This window comes from Antechinus flavipes, chromosome 1 (genome assembly GCF_016432865.1).
Source record: "Antechinus flavipes isolate AdamAnt ecotype Samford, QLD, Australia chromosome 1, AdamAnt_v2, whole genome shotgun sequence".
Taxonomy (NCBI): domain Eukaryota; kingdom Metazoa; phylum Chordata; class Mammalia; order Dasyuromorphia; family Dasyuridae; genus Antechinus; species Antechinus flavipes.
The window spans coordinates 649752148-649770199 of record NC_067398.1 but is presented as its reverse complement, the minus strand read 5'-3'; the positions used below and the strand labels follow the sequence as shown (position 1 = coordinate 649770199).

Genomic DNA, 18052 nt, shown 5'->3' with positions numbered 1-18052 from the left:
CAATAAAACAAAACCAAAAGAATGAAAAAAATAGAACACAATGTGAAATATCTCTTTGGAAAAACAACTGACCTGGAAAATAGATCCAGGAGAAATAATTTTTAAATTATTGATCTATATAAAAGCCATGATCACAAAAAGAGCCTAGACATTGTCTTTACAGAAATTATCACAGTAAACTTTACTGATATTCTTGAACCAGAAGGTAAAATAGAAATTGAAAGAAACCACTGATCACTCCTGAAAGAGATCCCAAGGTGAAAACTCCCAGGAATATTACAATCAAATTCCAGAACTCTCAGGTAAAAGAGAAAATATTGCAGTCATCCAGAAAGAAAAGATTCAAGTATAATGGAACCAGTAAGAATAACACAAAATTTAGCAAGTTTTATATTAAAGGATTAGAGGGCTTTGGAGTATGATATTCGGGAGAGCAAAGGAAAATTGAATTACAACCAAAAATCATCTACCCAGCAAAACTGAATATAAACCTTCAGGAGAAAATGTGAATATTCAATGAAATAGAGGACTTTCAATCATTGGTGCTGAAAAAAACAGAGCTGAATAGAAAATTTGATTTTCAAATACAGGTTTCAAGAAAAGCATAAGGGGTTATCAGGAAAGGAAAATCATAAGGAACTTAATAAGGTTAATCTATATTTCTACATGGTTTGTTAAAGTATATATAGACAGAGGGCATAAGTATGAGTTGAATATGAACTTTAAAAATTAAATTAAGGGATGAGAGAGGAATGTACTGGGTGAAAAGGAAAGGAAGAAGTAAATCATCCCAGATTAAAAAAAAAAAAGGAAAAAAAAAAAGCTTTTACAGTGGAGAAGAAGAAAGGAGGGGGGGAATAAGGGAACCTTACTCATATCAGAATTGGTTCAAAATGGAAATAACATACACACCCAACATGGATATAGAAATTTATCTTAACCTTTAGGAAAGTAAGAACAGAAGGGACTAAGAGAAGAGATAAAGGTGATAGAAGGGAATGACTTAATAGGGAAGAGAGTGATCAGAAGCAAACCACTTTTGAGGAGGGACAAAGTGAAAGGAGAGAAACAAAAAAAGGGGGGGGGGGAATACAGTTAGCATCATTTCTCAAACATAAAAGGAAGTGAATTAAATTTATATTAAAAAAGAGCCATTTCCCAATTGATAAATGATCAAAAGATATGAAATTTTCAGGTGAAATAATCAAATTATTTCTAGTCACATTTTAAAAATGCTCTAACTCACTATTGATTAAAAAATGCAAATTTAAAAAATTCTGAGGTATTACCTCATTTCTTTTAGATTAGCTAATGGGTCAGAGCAGGAAAATGTTAGAGAAAAAGTGGGAAAACTGAGACATTATTGTATATTGGTGGAATTGAGGATAGATTCAACCATTCTGTAGAGCAATTTGGAACTATGCCCAAAGGGCTATAAAACCATGCAAATCCTTTGACCTACCAAAATTATTATAAGGCATGAATCCCAAAAAAGATTTTTTTAAAGGAAAAGAATCTATGTGTACAAAAATATTTATAGCGGCTCTTTTCTCAAGGCAAAGAAATTGAGGGGATGTTCATCAACTGGGAAATGGCTGAATAAATTGTGGTGTGTGATTATGATGGAATACTATTGCTCTATGGAAAACAATGAGCAGGATGCTCTCAAAAAAACCTGGAAAGTCCTCCACTCATGAAAAAGTGAAATAAATGTACTGCATACAAACTAATAGCAATATTTTGGGATAATCGGTTGTGAATGACTTGCTATGTTTAACAATTCAGTGATCCAGGACTGCTTTGAAGGACTTTGTATTGTTGTTGCTGTTTTGTTAGGCAATTGAGATTAAGTGATTTCCCAGAATCACAGAGCTGGTAATTGTTAAGTGTCTAAGGTTGGATTTGGACTCAGATCCTCTTGATTTTAGGGCTGATATTTTCTACCATCTTGCTGCCCCCTTTAAAGGACTTATGATGAAAAATTGTTATCCATACTCAGAGAATTAGCTGTGTTTGAATATAGATTGAATTATACTTTTTTTTTTAACTTGAAGGGTTTTGGGGGAAGCAGGGAAGGAGATTTATGTATTTTTTTTTTCACAAAATGACTTTTATGAAAATGTTTTGTATAATTTACATGTACCTTCTTAATGGGAGGGGGTAGGAAGAAAGGAAAGGAGAAAATCTGGAACTCAAAGGGTTTTTTTGTTTTGTTTTGTTTTTACTTTTTTTTTGAAGTAATGAGGGGCAGGGGTCTTTAGGGGCAAGGCAACTTATGTCATTTGCCACAAAATTTCAGACCAACTAGGTAGAAGTTCTTAACCTTTGACAGTCTAATGAAGTCTATAAGACCCTTCTCCAAGGGTCCATAATGTTTCCAGTTGCATAAAATGAAATATGTAGAGGGAAAAAAAAGAAACCAGTTATATTGAAAATAATTATCAAAAATTTTTTAAAACAAATTAACTAACCCTATGTTAAAAACTGCTGCCTTAAGAGTAAAGATAAAAATAGGAATCAGGTTATTCAAATGCAGTGCAGAGGAAGAATAGACAAAGAGGCATTGGAGCAAGGAGGAAAACTCACAATCCAGAAAATCTATGCACATGGGGAATGGATTCAATAGACAACACTACATATATACCATGAAGGGTATAGCACCCTCCAAAATCTATAAAGAAATAAAGGGGGAGGAATGGGCAGATGGGGAAGCAAAGGATGAGGGAAGAAGACAAAGAAGGGATCCTTGGGTGGGGGAAGTCAAATAATAGCAAGACAAGTTAAAGAGCAGAATTTAATTAAAGAGGCAACAGGGATAGGAAAGACGTGTGTGTGTGTGTGTGTGTGTGTGTGTGTGTGTGTGTGTGTGTGGTGTATGTGTATGTATGTATGTATATATCTACATAAATATATCTTTTTCTTAACTGTAGCTTACTTGGGAATGGAGAGGAGGTGAAAAGGGGGGGGGAGGGGAAATAATATAAATAAGCTGTGCAGCAGAGAACCAAATAACAATTTACAATGAAGTAAAGAAAAAATGGATATTCATGAATATAACTTCTTCTACTAATATCTATACTTTCTAGAGCTGGTAATTTGTTGTTATATATTTTAAATCCTCCCTGATGTTCTTCTGGGCACATGACCAATGTTCTCTTTTGTTTTACTTTATTTTGTTTTGTATGTCTTTTCTGTTTTTCTTTTTTTTTACTCTGTTTTTTCAAATAAAATAAAATTTCAAAAACAAACTGCCGTCTTAGAGTATGCAGACTGATCACTGTCCTCCCAGGAGGAACTTTCTAATTTTGCTCCTATTTTGAGCCAAGAGTTTAGCCTTGAGGTGTCCTTGTTGAAGAACTCCAGACTTCATTCTGTCTTCTTCTTAGATATGTTTGGGCACCCTGGGACTCTTTGGCTGAAGTCTTATGAAAATGTAAGATCTGGAAAGCCTCCAAGTGATGCACACGTCATACCCCAGTTCCTCTGCTTAGATACACACACACCCCCTTTGTGTCTACAGGCTTCTGGGTGTCCCTTTTTTGCTAACCAAAGCTACATGAAAATACTAAGTGTAAACTTTTTTTCTTTATTTTTTAATCATTATTTTGTCTGGAGCACCTTTATTTTATTATTCTGGATTATATTGTGAGAATTAGGGTGTTTGAATTCTTTCTATTTAGGCTTTTTGACTAAAAGTTCACTTTTTTTCAATTGTTTCTCTTATTCTGTATTTGTGAATTTTATTTTATTATTTTTGATACTAGAAATGTGGTTTTCCTCTCATTTTAATGCTTTGATTTTTTTAAGGAATTCTAATAGTATTAACAGTTCAATGATTTTTCCTTTTAATTTTGTTAATCTTCTATTTTGATGTCTCATTGAATTTTTGTTGGAGTGGTGGTTGTTGGTTTTCTAGACTTTACATGTCCAGTTCATTGGTCTGTTCTAAATAGAGCCTTCATTCTAGGTGTCATCCAGAATGCTAGTAGCTGGCATCCCGTTTCTTGATATCAATGAGTTTTAGAAATGGCAATTTGTACAAATATCTACCCCAATGTTTAGAGGTATCTTCTTCCCTATACCATCTCAGTCTTTGGTGAGAGAATGCTCAGACTCAATGCACTTTTTGCATAGCATTGATGCTACCAAATTTACATTCAATTGCCACATTGTTACTGGCTGCAACTTGTTTCAGTTACCACAGTTATAAGTTTGTATGTTGAAGGTCGCTCCTACTGGTTGGGACATCATGGGGAGTTACCTGCAAAATCTAAAATGGTCTTGCATGGTCTTGATGAAATTTTCCTAAATCTCTAAGGGAATTGCCTAAGATACAGAGAATCTTAAAGAAATAATGTGTTCTTTGTAGAAAGGGACACAAAAAATTTTGCGAGAACCCATTTGGATGGGCATATATTCTGAGGCAAATATGGAAGAGTTTTTATTCAGGACATTTTCTCAACTGAAGATGAAAAAATGACTCCCAATTGACCTTACCTTCCTAATCATTGTGTGGGAGAGCTTCAGGGATTCAGTTTTCCTAAAGCAAACATAATGGTGATCCTCACTAACAAAGACTGTATAAAATTATACCATTTAATTATTTTGAGATTCTTTCCTTATGGTACTGGGGAAGCAAATGAAAAGACAATATTTATGTCTCTTTAGCAATCCCATATTTGGAAATATTAACAGTGCATTCAAGACACACATCCCAGCCAGTTTGCCAAAAAATGGCAGGTTTTTCATATAGAAGAAGAGTGTTACAAGAACTTATTATTGAGCTAGTTTTTATAAGTGCCATTGATGCAGTTTCCCAATTGAAGAGACTAGAACAAGAAGCTTGCTCTGAAAAAATTCATGATAAAATGTGATGGAAATGATTTGGAGAGACTGTATATAGAGGTCCTATGATTTGTTTTAATCTATTAACCTCATGGTGAGGTAATATCTTCAAAAAAACATTAGCTGAGCAGTGCCTTAGCCACTCTTTTCTCTCTTGATTAGATCTCTTCTCTTCCTATGACTTCTTCCACTGATGGTGCCCATTGAAATAAAAGAAGGAATCTTTGAGCCTCTCACTCTGAAGCTAACATGTGGCTCCGAAATTGTGGACCACTCTATTAGCATTGGCTCATCTTAGGTTAAAGTGGTTGGAGACTACAACTTTGTGTTTCAGAAGATCAGAAGAGTAGCCAGATGGGAGTCTAGTACATGCTGGGTTTGGCAGCCAAACCATCATTAATAATCCAAGGCAAGAGAAGATCAAAGTTGCCATCAGGACTTAATCCAATAGCAGTTTAGAGCAGTTTCATACTGCAGTGATGGCACATTTGGTTACAAACTTGGTAGGTTCAAATGTTAAGTTGGATTACATTAATTCTGAACCCACTCTGCCCAGTTATCCAATGGATAAGGATTATTTATTTAGCACTATTCGAAGTGTTCACTTTCTAAGCAGAGTCAAAACCACAAGGTGATGCTATAAGTCTTAAAATAGTATGGGAATCTGTAAGAAAAAGGAATTTACCAGAATATCAAAAGACTATTCCAACACCAACCTCATGTTCAATTTCCTTCTGAGGAAATAAGGGTTAATGATGGGCTATTTAAATAGCCCACACAGTTTAAATATGTGCATTTGTTTCTTGTTTGTTTGTTTGTAACTTAACTAGGTAAATGTAGATTCTTTTGTATCTGTTTCACTTTCTACATAATAAAATAAAAGGCTATCTGGAACCCAATATTTAATACCTTAAACTAAAGAAGCTTGGGACTCCATTACCTACAATTGGGGAAATATAGACTCAAGCTATAGCATAAGTATAATAGATTCTGATGTGGATAATATAGATACCAGATGATGGTAGGCACCAAAAACTGGGATTCAATCATGCACAGAAATCACAATGGCCATTCTCTTTGGCAAAAAGTAGATTTATTTAGGGGAATAGGATACAGACAAAATAAAGGGATAGAGTAGGCACCAGGAATGATAAATTTGAAAAAGTGGGAGAATATATAAAAACAAATTCCTCAGTGGAACTCACAGCTACCCAGGAGAAAGGGAAAACTCCATGAGGTTGGAGCATGAGGTTAGCTGGCAGGGTAACTCCTGAAAGGGACTTAGCACTTTAAAAGAGTTAGTTAGCTAGAAGGAAGAAAAATGGGTGTAGGAAGCATAGTGAAATTGAGAAAGATACTATATGGCATGGGAGAGGGTAAAAGAGAAAGACACCATAAGGCAGACTGACCCAAAAGAAGGTAGCAGCAGGGGCAGCCAGGTGGTGCAGTGGATAGAGCAGCAGCCCTGAGTCAGAAGGACCTGAGTTCAAATCTAAATCTCACACACTTAATATTTCCTAGCTGTGTGACCCTGGCAAGTCACTTAACCCCATTTGTCTGGGGGCGGGGAGGGGAAGGAGAGAGGAAGGGAGCAGCAAAGCCATGGGTCAAAAGTAGATTTTATAGGGAAAATTTAATCTCAGGCACATGACTGGGATTTCTGACAGGGTATGACAAGGTGAGACTGTTTAAAATCTCTACAGAGAGTGGGTATCAGAAATTTAAATGACTTGGATTTCAGATTGGAAGATCTCCCCAGAGGGTGAGACCATAGAGCTAAATTGCTCTCAACCTTCTCCCTGCTTGACTCAGGGATCAATTCTTTAATTTTTCTCTATCCAAAACACTATTCAGTTCCTCATCAGACTTCACATAGGAAAAGAGTTTTAGAAATGTTAGTAGATTTTCCTAGAGCATTTCCAAGTTAGAAGAAGGGCAGGGAATAAGCAAAAGAGGGGAGGAAATAAACCTTTTTAAGATTTACCCCCTATTCAAACTGATCCATGTGAACTCAGAGTCTTCAGGGAACCTCTGTTGTTTGTCCTTCATCCTCAAAGAGGATATGACATCAAGGAGGTGATGCTAAGACATGTAAGTGAATTGGTTTTAAGGGAGGGAAGGCTGGGCAAGGTCATCTGCCTCACTTTCCCCTCCAGAGCCATCTGTGTCTAGTGGCAAGATATAGATTGAGATAACTAGAGATGGCACTGGTTGAAATAGATCTTGTCCTTTTTAAACTAAGGTCTTCAAAGTATCTCAGTTTGACTGAGGCCACATTCATTCAGTCATAAAGGCTCTACATAAATAAGGAGTACACCCTTGGACTTCCCTCTCCAGGTTGCTCAATCTTTCTTCTATGGAAATCATGTCCCTGAGGCCAAACTTTTCCCAATTAAACCTACTTGTTGGCCATGGCAAGCTGCTACTCTCCTCTAGGTCAGCCCACCATTGCATTCTACCTTGTGGTGTCTTTTCCCTCCCTGAATACTGTTGAGATTCAGAAGGGTTGGAGGGTCACAGGCCATTGTCACAAGGTGTCTCAAAAGAATCTGCAGGCTTGAACCCATCTCCAGAAGTTCCAAAAAGGATTTAGCAAGGAACCAAAAGAAAGAAGATAGATTTAAAAGATGAAGTTAAATCAGAGCTTCATGTTACTTATTTGCTATTTTTATGGCTTTACAGGTAGGTTTGAGGGGTGGTCTCTTCACTATTGTCTCAGGAACTTGGTTATCACTGACTCAACAGATAATCTATCTAACAGAGAATAATGTTTGTAGGACTATTCTATAGCCAGAAGATTTTAGAATCCTTGACAATAGCACTCTAAAATCAGAGGGCCTCAGAATCACTAATATATCTTCCCTAAAGTTTAAGGGAAGAAATATTATTATATTCCTAGACCAGAAAACTTTTACAATCATTGACAGAGATTGTTAGAACAATAGCACTCTAAGATTGTGGGGGAGAGGAGAGAAAGGGGAAAGGAATGGGATCTCAGGATCAATGATTCTGAGCCAAAAGACTTTAGAATCATTGACAGATTGTTAGAATAAAATATTCTAAGGTCAGGGAACCTCCTCACTGATATGTTTCCCCTAGAAGCTGTATCCCATCAATACCACGTTATACTTCTCTTAACTGCACTATACTTTCCAACCCCACTTCTCTTCCTTACAGCTAACTAACTCTTTTAGGATCCTAAGTCTCTTTCAGGATGTAATCCACCAACTAAAGGCATGCCCCAACCTCATGGGGTGTTCCCTTTCTTTTTGTGAGTTCCACCAAGGAATTTATAAAAGCCCTTTCCTTGCTAACTATATGCTCTCTAACAAATCCATTGCCTTTGTTGTCTGGTTAATAGTTATTTCAACTAAGGCCTGGAGTCTACTGGGCATCTGTACCTCCAACTCCTATCTGGGGTCATCTATCACCCTATTTGTGCCCCAGTAATTAGAGTAGGTCACCTTTCACAAATAAAAATATCAGCAACAATAAAAATACTAAAAGAAACAAATAGATATATGCATCTAGCAACAGATAGATGACTAGGCCAAATATTTACTTTTTGCAGAGAAACTGAGGCAAGATAGAGATTAGAAAGTTTTTAATATTTTATTGGAAAGGGAGAGACTTACTGGGACCAAATGGATCCATGGTTTGGTCCCAGGGCTGAATGAGACTATCGTTTCCAAGAATCCAGCAAACAATGTTAAGTTCTCAATGACATATATACATATATACATACATATATGTATGTGTGTGTGTGTGTGTGTGGTTCAGCTATAGGGGTAGACCGAGGCAGGGGCAGAGTCAGAGCACTGAGAGCGGGAAGAACTCAGGACTTTCAATCCAGTTCCTACATGTAGGGGGAGGCATTCTGATAAATTGGGATTACAGAATGGGGAGAGGGACAGGACATTCTGATGATGTCTAAGATAGAAGGTCTTTCTCCTTATGTGGATCATCATGATTAGGAGGGAGGAATGGTTTTGCAGGATTGACTAGAACAATTGGAAACTGAGGCAGAACAATTCAGGGAAACTGAGGTAGGATGATATAGGGAAACTGAGGCAGGACAATTAGGGAAACGGAGTCAGGACAATAAAAGAGAATTATGGCACAATATTACTTATTTAGGATATCTCATACAAGTTCAGAATCAGAATTCCAATTTAAACACAGCCTCAAAATTTAAGGTGGCAGAAAACTGCCCTTTCAAGTTTGTCCCCAGGGCTTTAAGAAATTGGTGGACTTAAGGAAGCTGGGGGAAGAGGGTTGGACCCAGGCTACAGGTCTGTGGCCCAATTACTAGCCCATCTTCCATGCCAGAAGTACCAGGAAAGGGTGACATGTCAAAGAAGTTGGGGCATCCTAGAAGAACTTAGGCCAGTCAGGGACAACAGCCCTAGCCAAGATAGATTCCACAAATCTGAGAAACTTTGAATATCCCAGAGTAAGTCTCAAGTTCTGAACCTCAGAAAAAGAAGACCTTTTAATCATGTAAATTAGGCCTACTTAAAAATACAGTAAATAACTCAATTTCTTATAACAGTGCCAAGCAACTTAAAACTTAGTCTCAAAAATCTCAGAATCTGCTAAACTATTTTAACAGTTCTGTAACTTTATTTTTGCAGACCCAAATTGGCCAGTTCTAGGTCCTCAGAAATGTCAGGTTTTTTTCCTTTTTGTGTAGCAGTAAAAACGTTCCCTATTTCAGAACTACTCCTTCCTCTCTCTAGCTAAAAGCTATTTGCATAAATCCAATTATGTACAAAACAAGTATTTTTAAAATTCCAAACAGTCAGACCTTTCCCTTTGTAATTCGGCTGATTGAGGAAAACACAGAAAACAAACAGGCTTACACACACAAACACAAACTGCTTTTCTAAATTAATCAAGCTCCAGTTCTCCCCCCCCACCTGGGGAGTGGAAGCAAGCAGAGGAATTCTGGAAGCTTTAGGAGCTAGGTGGTATGGAAACCTCCTTTGAATTTATACCCAACCCTTAGGGGATACATTTCTATACTTCATTCCAATTCTTCCTAAAGAGCTCTCTTCCAGAGACACCAGACAGGTTTAGAGTCAGCTACTCTTTACTAAGGTTTATAGTATCTTATCCTCTTGTAGAGTCTCTTTCTACCTCCAGCCCCTTCACCAGTTCTTGCTGTATAGCTCACTATAATTCATAATGTTGAGGTCTAGAGTTGAAGTACCTAAATGAAGTTAGGGTTTAATTGAGGTCTAGTGGCAGGTTTGGGGTACAGGGAGTCAAATGGAGCTCCTCTGCAACCACCCGGATTCCGCGCAAGGATAAGGTGGTAAATGAGGTCTAATAGCGGGGCAAGTCCCCAATAAAGGCATTTATTGGCCCGAGAGCTAGATTGATAAAAGAGGCTTATTATGGGGTTTGGAAGCAAGGAGATAGGTGAAGGTAGAGATGAGGAGGGCACCAGACAGGACAGAGGGTCCAGGGGACAGAGGGTCTAGCATGTTTGGGACCTCTACAAAGAGGGGTTTCCAGCGTGTCCCTTTTATAATAGGAGACAGCTCGAGGGGCTTTGGGGTGTAGCCCCAAAGTTGGCTCAGATCTGGATGGGGCTGGGACAGGTTGGGATCTTCTATTGGAATTCAAAGGGACCAGGATTTGTGAGTTAAAAGATAATTACATTTACTGGGGGGGGGGGGGGGGGGGAAGAGGGATTAGGAGTCACAAAGAAAGGAATCTTTCCCACATCAATAACAAATAGCTCTGCTCTTCGAAAGAGAGTATAGTTGAGATAATCAAGGACTGAAGATGAAGTTTGGCTAATCTCTCCATTCTAGTTTAAATAGGAAGCAACCCTTGGAATTTCATCACAGATTCCTGTCCCTCTCCAGGGATCTGAAATCTCACTAGCTTCTTTTTTGTTTCTCCCCAGGTACCTGTCCAACCGCAGGCCCAGTATCAACAAATGACCCTGGACTAGATGAGTTAGGACTCTTATCCTCATTGGTTGACATTCTGAATTACTCCCAGTCCAGCTCTTCGACCAGCCCAGCAACCAGTCCTACCTCGAGCCCTATAGGTGGTTCTTTGCCCTATCCTCTAAATAATACAATACCTGGCTCTGTGGCTGTTCTTCCAAACAATCCACTGCTTAACTTTTTAGCTGGCAACCTGAATAATCCACTGGCTGGTTCCATACCTGCATCTCCAAATGCCTTACTGGCAAATCCTTTGCAGAGTTCTAGGGCTTGCCCTTCCACCAACCCAGTGACGGGCTCTGGAACTGTTTCTACAGCTACTGGTACTTCTGGCAACCCACTGACAGTGCCTCCCTCTGGCCCACTAACAGTCATTCCTATGACTGGTGCCACAAATAGCCCTCCTACAGGTTCCCATCCCCCAGTAACTTCTACAGGCAGTTCTCTCGAGGACTGTTCGACTGGGTCGATGTCTGTCCCTCCAATAAGCCCACTGTCGAGCTCATTGTCAAACCCTCTATGTGGGCCGATGGCCGTCCCCCCAATAAGCCCACTGTCGAGCTCATTGTCAAACCCTCTATGTGCTAGCTCTCCAATTACTTCAATGTCAAACACATTAACAGGCGCTCTAAATGACCCTCAAGACAATTTGTTGCCCAAGCCTAGGGCCAACCACACGCTACTAAATGATCCCAGTCGGCCCCACTCCCCTTTGGATGCAGGATGTCACAGCCCTACAGCCTCAGCTGCTCCCTCTACCACGGTCCCCAAAGGTAACAGGTGTGTGGGGGGAGTGCCAGGGAAGATTCATAAGGTTGTTGGGGGAGGGGAGGGCAGAAGCTGGAAAACAAAAAGTCATGGGGATGGATTGTCTTAGCACTGAAGTAACCTCCCTTGTTTTCTGATTCCACCACCTATTCTGACCTTATCCTTGCCTTAATCATAATCACTATTCTGACACTTCCCTAAATCCCACCTTACTTTAATATTCTGCCTTACCTTGACTTCTCTGTGCTTACCAGTCATAATTTCCACTGAGGGTAACAAAATAACAATGGGCTGGGAACCATCTCTGGATGTGAAGCCTTATAACATGGCAATTGTGGGTCAGCCAATCCAGACTTCCACACCCACCATAACTGTTGGAACCCCCGTTGCAACTTTCTATAGATGCCCAGAAGCCTCAACACAAGGCAGTCCCTCTATTGCTGCCATGTCTTCTCTTTTGACCAGTGTCCCTCTACCTGGTACAATTCCCATATCTACCCCTCCAGTTCCTGTTACTACCACTAGTTCCCAACCTGTAGCCACTGCCACCTCTCTTCACCAAAGTGCTCCCACATCTTCCCCCTCAACTCTTAATGCAGCTATTTGCCAAGACACCTCCAATACTTCCCAGCGCAATATTCTACAGCCTACCCCTCGTAATGCCCTCGCTGCACATGCTACCCTTTCTCTTCCACATCCCTACCCTTCTCCACCACCACGTTCTTGCACCTCCTCTTCCTCTGCCAATAATGCCCGAGGGGCCCGTTCCTCAGAACCTCCAAACAAGAACCTCCTGGAGATGGAGAGGAAGATGGCCCATCGGAAGACCTTAAAAGTCAACGAAACTCCCAGAGGTCAGTTCCACCTCTACTGCTCATTTCCAAAGTACTTAGCAACATACTCTCTCTCTCTCTGTCTCTGTGTCTCTGTATCTGTATCTGTTTCTATGTTTTTGTTTGTGTGTGTCTCTGTCTTTCTCTGCCTCTGTCTTCTATTCTCTCTCTTTCTCTGTCTTCTCTTCTCTTTCTCTGTATCTCTCTCTCTCATATAGATATGTATATTTTCCATGAACCATTTCAATCCCCAATGCCTTTAGAAAACCCCTTTTGTATTTTTAAATTAAACTTCTTAGATCTCCCTGTTAATCATCGACCCTACCACTACCATCATTATTCCCTTATCCTCCCCAACTCTAGCTCTGTTTTGTCAGCTTCCCTCCTCTTCTGCTAACATACTCTCTCCTTCTCTTGACAGTCTTCTTCTTCTGACATGGTCCTCTTGCTTTTCCTCAGACCCTAAGCAGCTGACATGGGAACGTCTGGTTGGGGAGATTGCCTTCCAACTTGACCGACGAATACTCTCCAATATCTTTCCTGAGAGAGTACGCCTCTATGGCTTCACCGTCTCCAACATCCCTGAGAAAATTATTCAGGTCTGACCACAACTTCAATCCTTGATTTCTGACTACCCCCTCTCTCCTTCCCACAGATGTCACCAGCTCCTACATCTCAGGCCTTAGCTCCCTAACTTCTACCCCTAACCTCTCAGTAAATGGTAAAAGCTCCTGGGACATATCCTGTACTACAGACTGTCGGCCAGCATAATCCCATTGTTGATTATAGACTAAATTTCAGTCACCAGTCTAGGTAACAAACAGTTCAATACTATGGACAAGATGAAGATAGTGATCAGACAAGAGTATTGGGTGACTTAGAAGTCACCAAGAGGGAAGAATCATAATAGCCCAAGACAATTTCCAGGGTAGCAACAGGAGGTGGGATCAAAGGCTTAAGGAAATGCAGAACTCTTCACTGAATCCATGAGAATTCCATAGTAATAATAGTTGTTTTAAGTGTACCTGTTGCTACCTTCTCAAATGAAATGTTTAGATATGGTGCTCAGTCCCATACTCCTTTTCATTTGTTTCTGACAAGACTTGTTTTCAGTATCCTCTTCAAGGGCTTCTGTCTTGAGAAGAAAGTTGGGAATATGAGCTAAAGAGGCTGGATCTGAAACACCCTATCACCTTCTCATCATAACATTGGGAAAGTAGATTGGAGCCCTAGTTTCAGCAACTTTGATACCCCTTAGATTATTTTGGTCTCAGATTAGCTTTTATTTTCCACTTTTATTTCAGAGATTGGTATATCTCTCAATATCTTTTGTAATCACACCTAGTTTGTTGAAAGGAAAACAGCATATTTGTAAATTTAAAAGAGCATTCTCTCTTCTCTGACCCATTGTGGATTAAGTTCATTGCCAATTGGCTCCCTGCCATTTTGTTTCTGAAGTATATTCACAAACATTGCAAAGTTATCAGTTTTCCATAGACAAGATAGAGGAACAAAAAAGAAATTACAGTGTTGTCACGGAAGAGCTATTCTTATCTTCACATTATGTGCTCATCAACGAATGTAACTTTCTTGACTCTCTTATTTCAACATTTATCTACTGTCATTTTTCTAGCTCAGCTATCAAATGTTATTTTAAAAAATCAGGATCTGGCACTCACCTTCCTTCCCTCTGGGGGAAGAAGGGATTTTCTGCATCTCCTACCATTTTGCCCATCAACTCTGACATTAGGTTATTTGATAAGGAAAAAAAATTGAAATAAGAATCTTTTTTTTTACAATAAGAAATCCTTTTTTCTCAGAATCCCTTAATTACCATTTTCTTCACAAATTAATATTACTCATGGCATTAACTTCATAAGTCCTCCATCCCAACTTAAAATAGAAAATGTCAATTTTTTATTTAAACGCCTTTCTGAAGGTCTGTGGATAAAAAGTCTTAAGTAGTACCAAAAGAAACTGTCAAATTCATATATTTCTATAACCATGTAACTTCCATAACTATGTCTGTAATGTGAAATGAACACTTTTCACTATTTAACCACTTTGCACAAAATAATAGAATTTCAGAATTGGAAACAGTCTTTACTTAAATAGGAATCTCTTCTAGCTTCAACAAGTAGCAACCAGCATCCACCACAGTGATCAGAAACCCAAACAATCATAGATGATCACTTGTACTTTTGAAGGTCTAATTGATAAGTTGTTTTTCCTTATATCAAGTCTAAACACTCTCCACTACAACTTCTGCTCCTGTTCTAAATTCTACTCTCTAAAACTAAGTAGAATAAACCTAATTTCTCTTCTTTATGCCAGTTCTTCAAGTAATTTGATGACTACCAATTTGGATCCTCCTTAACTTTTTTCCCCCTCTAAGATAATCATCTTCAGTTTCTTTCAATGTTCTTAAGACATAGTCTCCTGTCTTCTTATCATCCTGGTCACTCTTATGTGGATAAGCTCTTATTTATCTATAATCTATAATCTTTGGCACTTATGACCAAACACTATATTCCAGATGTGATCTAACCAAGGCAGAGTACAATTATACTTTCAGCTCCCTTGTTCTGAATATTCTACTTCTACCAATCTGAACTAAGATTGTATCAGCTTTCTTGATTGCCATATTAAACTGTTGGCTCATATTGAGTTTGTAATTTACTAAAACCTCCATAACTTTTATCACATAAACTTTCAAGACATGTATCCTCTGTCCTACATTTGTTCAATTTATTCTTGAACTCTTGTATAAAATTTTCCATTGATCTCTATAAAATTTCACTTATTTAGATGCAGTCCATTCTTTTCAATTGTTAAATTCTTTTTATATATTATCATCTAAACTGTTAGCTTTCCCTTCCATCTTTGTGTCTCTGACTTATTTAAAATGCATGGCATTTAAGACTTTACTCAAATCGTAGATTCTTTGGATGGGATCAAAATAGAGATTCTTTGGATAGACCAAAATTGAGATTCTTTGGGCTAGACCAAACTCAAGATCATTTGGCACTTTACTGGAGACCTCTGTACAGGTTGATATAGATCCATTAATAACTCTTTGGGTCCAGTCATTCAGCCAGTTCCAAATTCATGTGATTATACTAGAATTCAAACTATCCATCTTTTCCACAGGGATATGAGGTATAGTCAGATGGTTTTTAAAATTCATATACTTTGTCTATAGAATCTCTCTGAACTGCCAGTCTAGCGAATCTGTCAAAAAAGGAAATAAGATTAATTTTACATATCTTATTCTGAAGAAATCGTGTTGATGTTTAGCAAGCATTACTTTTTCTTTCTAAATGTTCATCAACTATCTCTTTAATAAAACTTTTGTAGCAGGTGTGTCCACCTATACTCCTGGAAGGAAAGTCCTCTTTTCCCTCTCTCATGAACAGGTTGTGATATTCCCTGTCAGTTCTGACAAGGCATGATGTCACCTTATTGTGGTATGTGTTGCCTCTGGACACCACATTCTTTTTCTTTTTCTTTTTTTTTTTTTTTTTTGGGGGGGGGGGGTTTGAGGCAATTAGGGTTAAGTGACTTGCCCAGGGTCACACAGGCAGGCAGTGTTAAGTGTCTGAGACCAAATTTGAACTCAGGTCCTCTTGACTTCAGGGCTGGTGCTCTATCCACTATACCAACTACTTGCCCCTGGACAGACACCACATTATTAATGAAGTTCATGGCTAGTTCATACACTTTAACTACACAACATCCCTAATGGAAAAAGACAGACTACTTATAGAAATAAAAACTCACTTCCCTGTAGAGGAAGATATGATGTCAGGTAGAGAGAGTCATGGAGGGATTCCTGGACTAAGCCAATGAAATAGACCAAGCCAGGAGCTGGTCTTAAGGACCTTTGATATAAAACTGTGATAAAAGGAATAAACCTGGATCTTCCCCTTCAGTAATACTGTAATTCATGTGGAATTGAAAGCTCCAGAAGAGGACAATTTACACTCTAATGACCCCATTTTCATCCTGCTTACTAGGGACTTCTACCCAGTGTAATGCATTGTAAGTCTAGAGAACTGTATAGTTCCTTGAAAAAGGTAGAGTTAAGTCAGGTAGATGGTATAGTAGATAGAGCACCAGTCCTGGAGTCATGAAGACCTGAATTCAGACACTCAAATAATAACTAGTTATGTGACCCTGAGCAAGTCACTAAATCCCAGTTGCCTCTGAGGAGGGGGAAGAAAAAGAAAAAGGTAGGGCTTACCATAGAGAAGGATTCTTTCCCTCTTAGGCAACCCCAAGTTCTTTCACCTTGCAAAGGGAAAATGGAGGATCACAAGACAGTAGTATAAGTACTATAGTATTCGGGTAAAATGAAATGCCCACTGGAAAAGGAATGAAAATTGTTTTGACTATTTATGGATCATTTATTTTCTTTTGTCAGATTTGACAAAACTTTGACATCCTCCAGCCCATTGATATCTTTAAACCAAAAGTTAACACAGCATTCCATATGAGATCTGATGAGAGCAGAGTTGACATTCATTCCTGGAAATTATGCTTCTAAGGCAACCCAAGATTGCATTAGACATTTTGGCAGCCATCACATTGCCATCACATCACTGTGACTCACTGAGTTTGGGACTAAAATCCCAAGATCTTTTTCAGAACAATCACTATTTCTCCCATTTTGAACCTGAGAAATTGTATTTTGTGGCCAAGTGTTAAGATTTTACATTTATCCTTGTTAAATTCCATATCAATAAATTCAGTTCAATGTTCTAACCTAACAAGTTCCTTTTGGATGATGACAATGTATTGTCTATTCTTCCTGAACTTATGTCATCTTCAAATCTGAGAAGGCCATCTCTATATCCAAGTCACTGAGAAATTTCTTATTTTAAATTTTTATTGATATTTCTTGTTTTTAACATCACTTTCATTTACAAATATATTTCGCTTTCTGTCCCTACGTAGTAAGTCATGCCTTGTAACAAAAAAAGAAAAAAGCAGCACAGCCAAACTAGCCAACCCAGTGAGACTAAAAGCATATGCCATATTATATACCTGTAAGCTTCCATCTTTTGCAAAGGTAGAAAGGAAGATTTTTCAATATCTTTTTTTAGTACCAAACTCAGTTATGATCATTTGTTGTCATTGCTATGGTTATTCCAAACATTGTATATATTGCTTTCCTGGTTTGGTTTGTTTCATTGTACATCAGTTCAAACACTTTTCTGGCTTGAAATTTATTGTTTTTTATAACAAGGTTATATACAATTATATTCAAATCGATAAAATTATAAACAGCCCAAGGTCAACCATAGATCCCTAGGGAACTCCACTGGAGACTTGCCATGCTAACAATAAAACATTAACAACCACTCTTTTAAGTCCAGCTGGGGCATGACTTGGTCAGAGTTGTTGCAGAAAACTATCTTTGTCAGTTGTGTAAAGCATATATTGGAGAAGAGAGGCAAAGGTATCAGACAAGTTAGGAGGCTGGACTAAACTAGAGTAGTGACCATAAAATTTAGTAAAGGAACTAGATTTGAAAGGACTTGGAAATGGATGGAGAAGTCAGAGAGGAAAGAAGCAGAAGTGGCTCTTAGATTACAGACTTGAGTAATTTGAAGGACCATATCACCCTCCACAGAGATTGCA

At 38.5% G+C, this 18052-nt stretch overlaps 1 protein-coding gene across 3 annotated transcripts in view; it reads left to right on the top strand.

Moving 5' to 3' along the window:
• Positions 1 to 18052, top strand: part of SPATC1 (spermatogenesis and centriole associated 1) — a 112740-nt gene that overhangs the window by 77480 nt on the left and 17208 nt on the right. Inside the window, exons 2-5 of one of the 3 annotated variants that reach the window (XM_051971337.1) lie at positions 10763 to 10909; positions 11432 to 11581; positions 12176 to 12430; positions 12869 to 13008. In XM_051971337.1, the coding sequence (XP_051827297.1) occupies positions 10763 to 10909; positions 11432 to 11581; positions 12176 to 12430; positions 12869 to 13008 (692 nt within the window). Of the gene's footprint in view, positions 1 to 10762; positions 11582 to 11830; positions 12431 to 12868; positions 13009 to 18052 lie in introns of all 3 variants that reach the window. The other 2 variants (XM_051971336.1, XM_051971335.1) reach the window with 2 other exon arrangements.